This window comes from Engraulis encrasicolus, unplaced genomic scaffold (genome assembly GCF_034702125.1).
Source record: "Engraulis encrasicolus isolate BLACKSEA-1 unplaced genomic scaffold, IST_EnEncr_1.0 scaffold_50_np1212, whole genome shotgun sequence".
Taxonomy (NCBI): Eukaryota; Metazoa; Chordata; class Actinopteri; order Clupeiformes; family Engraulidae; genus Engraulis; species Engraulis encrasicolus.
In genome coordinates, this window is record NW_026945819.1 from 100,860 (window position 1) to 105,000 (window position 4,141).

Sequence of the window (4,141 nt, forward strand, 5' to 3'; positions counted from 1 at the left end):
AGAGATTAGCATGATTGCTGAGTCATGATTCAGCTGTTTCCTCCTAAATTCAGTGCGTGAAGTAGAAAGCAATAGTGTACAACCACCACCAGCACATTTGATTGGATGTCAGGACACCGCGACTCAGCTGTTTCCTCCACAACACACCTTGTAATTTCTTTGTGAAAAAACACGGCCGTGGCATTACAATCTGACACCGTCCGCACCAATAATGCAGTATTATCTGCATGCCGATTGGATTTCGTTTCATTCCGAGGTGTAATTTGTAAAGTATTTGGACAATAAAGTTGTGGTTACTCCCAGAAAATCGCCTGTTGAACTGTCATATCCCTAAAAAAATTCTGCACTGATTTCATTACATAGCCTAGTGGTATTCACGCTTGCATCCCAATGGGAAAACAGAAGCCACGCCGGTTCGAATCCACATGGTTGCAGTGCCACAATTTTGGAAATATCTGGCAGAAATAGATTATTTATTTTGTACATTACCAACACACACACGTGCAACCAAGGGAAAATGTGTTACACACTGTAGAGTCCAAAACACGATTTCACGAGTTGTTGTCGACATGCGGCACACTGGATTCGAACCCGCGTGGCTCGCGTCTTCCCATTGATAGACAAGCGTAAATACCCCTAGGCTATGAAATGAAATTCGCTTTAAAAAAATGTAAGTACTTCAGACGTACGCTAGTGCATTTCTGGGAGTAACCAATACTTTCTGATCTAAATATTTCACAAATTACACATCGAAATGAGACTAAATTCAATCGGTATACAGCTAAAAGTATATTATTAGTGTGGGATTCATCAGATTTGTCAGATATGACATTTTTTTTTCACGAACAAATGTCATGACGTGAATTTGTGTTCTGAACACTCTCGCAGCTGTATCATGACTTTGTGTGGAGTCACACTCTGAAGTAGACTAGCGCTGTGTGTTACTTGGGGTGGCTGAGGTGATGTCTGGACTCAATGGATCTACTCCAGCTGTACCTCAACTTCACTGTCCAGATACGGATAAGAGGTGCCTCACTTTCAAAGTCACCACTACTTCAGAGTGCACATTACTCCAAGCAGTAGTTACTTTGTGTGCTAACGTTCGAGACACAAGAGTTAGCAACTTTTATAGTATTTACTATGCAACATTGCTAACCGACTAGCTACTTCACCCTTTGAGAGATGCACCCCTGGGGTGAATTTCTCGAAACCAAAGTTGCTAACTACATTAGCTACTTGGTTGCTTTCAATGCATTTTCCAATTGGCAACTACCAAAGTTGCTAACAGGCTAACAATTTCCCTTTTGAGAAACTCACCCCAGGTCTGTACCAACCCCTCGCTACCTGCCATTGGTTCCTCCAGTGTGGTCAAGCTTTTAGCCGCTCCTTCAATAAGTTGACTGAACTCTGACACGAACGCTCCCTTACACCTCTGACACAGACATTTAAGTAAAACTTTCCTCTGACCGTTTTCTGTAACCACTTTTATCAACGCACATATTAAACACACACACACACACACGCATACACACGCACGCACACACGCACACACACACACACACACACACACACACACACACACACACACACACACACACACACACACACACACACACACACACACACACACACACACACACACACACACACACAGAGTTAATTTAAGTATAATTGTCCACTGACTCATAATGCTATCCATTGAAACCATGAACGCTCCCTTACACCCCTTACACCAGACATTTAAGTAAAACTTTCCTCTGACCGTGTTCTGTAACCACTTTTACCATAGTTAACACACACACACACACATACACACACACATACACACGCACACACACACTAGACTTGGGTTCTCTATAGTATTGACCTACAGTGACTGACTCTAATGAGTGTTTGATTTAGTGATGGGAAACCTGTATTCAGAAGCTAGCTAATCCTGTGCCACGTATTGACCTGGTTTTACCGGTCCAATTTAAAGGGACACTGTGCAGAAAATGGTCAGAAAAGGTACTGCAACTATACTGCTTATTGAAAGTGGGCTGCCTATTGCCAAATTTTATCTTTTCATGATAGTTTACTAAGTAATAAACTAATATTTTCTAGTATGGCCCACGTACAGTCAGTTTTACAGCTGAAAATGGCTATTTCTGGAAATTCAAAATGGCGGACCATGGAGGAGATCCCCTTTTCATGTATGTTGTACGTATGTTGTATGTACGTTTTTCAAGTCATAATGAACACTTTCAATTTGATGGTGGTGGTAAATATTCATGAAAAAGGTAACATTGCTGAATGGGTAGCATGAATTCTGGAGATAATCAACAAAAAATCCCGCACAGTGTCCCTTTAACATGAAGATAGTCTAATTGAACAGGTGAAACCAGGTCATTTGAAATATGTGGCACTGGACTGTAGCTTCCAGTGTCACAGTGCCACAGAGTCCAGGGGCCTCATTTATCATTAGTTCGTAGAAGGCCTTCTAAATTGTGTCCTAGGAGTGAAATATAGAATGGTCGCGAGTACAGAAAAAGTCAGGATTTATCAAACGTGCGTTGGCTGCTCTTACGAACACCTCTGCATGATAAATCTCACATCTTCCAAATCACTGTGCAAATAACTAACTGTCATACTGTTTTTCAAAGCAAACTGTATCCTGCACAGTCATTATTGTTTCAATTTCACGCTTCTTCCACTCGCACGCATGGTCTGAGGCGTTCGTAGATTTAGACACATTTCTACGTTCAAGTACTTATTAATAAATTCCACACTTTGCTCAGGGATGATCACACGCATACTTTACGCACAGGATCTGTGCCTAAGAACGCTTGGTAAATGAGGGCCCAGGTTGGCCATCTAGTTGTTATCTACTTTGCTCATTTGCTCATCTTTGCTCACTTTTCAACTTTATTGTCCCCAAAAGGGGTGATTAGGTGTGCAGCAAGACATAATTAAGCACATACACATACAGTAAAGACAGCAACATACCACATGACAGACATAAAGTGCAGTGGTCAATAAAAGGTTAAAATGACCATAAATATGTTAATAAAATAAGATAATAAGACTAAGCTCATCTACTCAATCTTGACTCACTAATTATGTAGAATGATGGCATCCGTATTTTATAATTAATTACCCATACTGAATGCATTTTTAACCTTTATTTTACCAGGAAAATAGACCCATTGAGATAAAAAATCTCGTTTACAAGGGCGTCCAGGCCAAATTGCATCACAAGTTACAAAATTAAATTAAGATATGGGTGATGATTAAAACTACAAGAATTACACCAGAGAGTGCGGCTTTTTTACTACATGAGCTTTGCTGTTTGCTCGCACCCAAAGACCTTGTAAGAAACAGTTGGGACTTGAGCGCACTTTCTGAAAAAAGACATTTAAGAGATTCAAATGCATTGAAACGAGTGTCTACATTTCCAATGGGTGTCTACATTTCCAATGGGTGTCTACATTTCCAATGAGTTTCTACATTTCCAATGGGTGTCTACATTTCCAATGAGTGTCTACATTTCCACATCAATTGTCCCCCATGACAGAGCGTATCCAAGGCAGGAAGAAAGGCACCCTCATGTAGACTTCTGGGTAGCCCGGCTTGTCGCAGGGGACATCAGTGTAGGCCGTGGTGCCGTACAGAACTCTACTCTTCCCCTTCCAGCACACCAGCGGACCCCCGGAGTCACCCTGGCAACACACAAACACCACCACCCGCAACGATTAGCAGTCAGCCTGGCAACACACAACACAACAATTAGCCGTTGTCATGGCAATACACAACACAACAATTAGCCGTTGTCATGGCAATACACAATACCGCACCCAACAAATAAGAGTCACAATGGCAACGAAATAGTCAGAAGTCAGTCAGTGGTCACTGGCCGAGTTCAGTTACCCCACCTCCTCTGGTTATGAAATCCTACTCTGATCTGGACATACCCTCATAATTTTTAATTTGCAGCTTAGAGAAGGTAATGGAACATCCAATTCATTCACAGCCTACAGAGGGTGTGGCAAATTGAGAAATTCTGGTGGGTGTGTCTGATTTTACCCAATCATTAACATTTGATCATGACATTGAAAACCGGTTACTGTGGCGGGAGGGGTAAACTCTTGGAATTTGAAATGGC

At 41.6% G+C, this 4,141-nt stretch overlaps 1 protein-coding gene across 1 annotated transcript in view; it reads right to left on the reverse strand.

The window, feature by feature from the left end:
* Positions 1–3,533: 3,533 nt before the first annotated feature.
* Positions 3,534–4,141, reverse strand: part of LOC134444311 (mast cell protease 1A-like) — a gene marked incomplete at its 5' end in the record, with an annotated part of 3,567 nt that continues 2,959 nt past the window's right edge. Inside the window, one exon of the mRNA XM_063193650.1 lies at positions 3,534–3,698. Within this exon, the coding sequence (XP_063049720.1) occupies positions 3,534–3,698 (165 nt within the window). The remainder of the gene's footprint in view (positions 3,699–4,141) is intronic.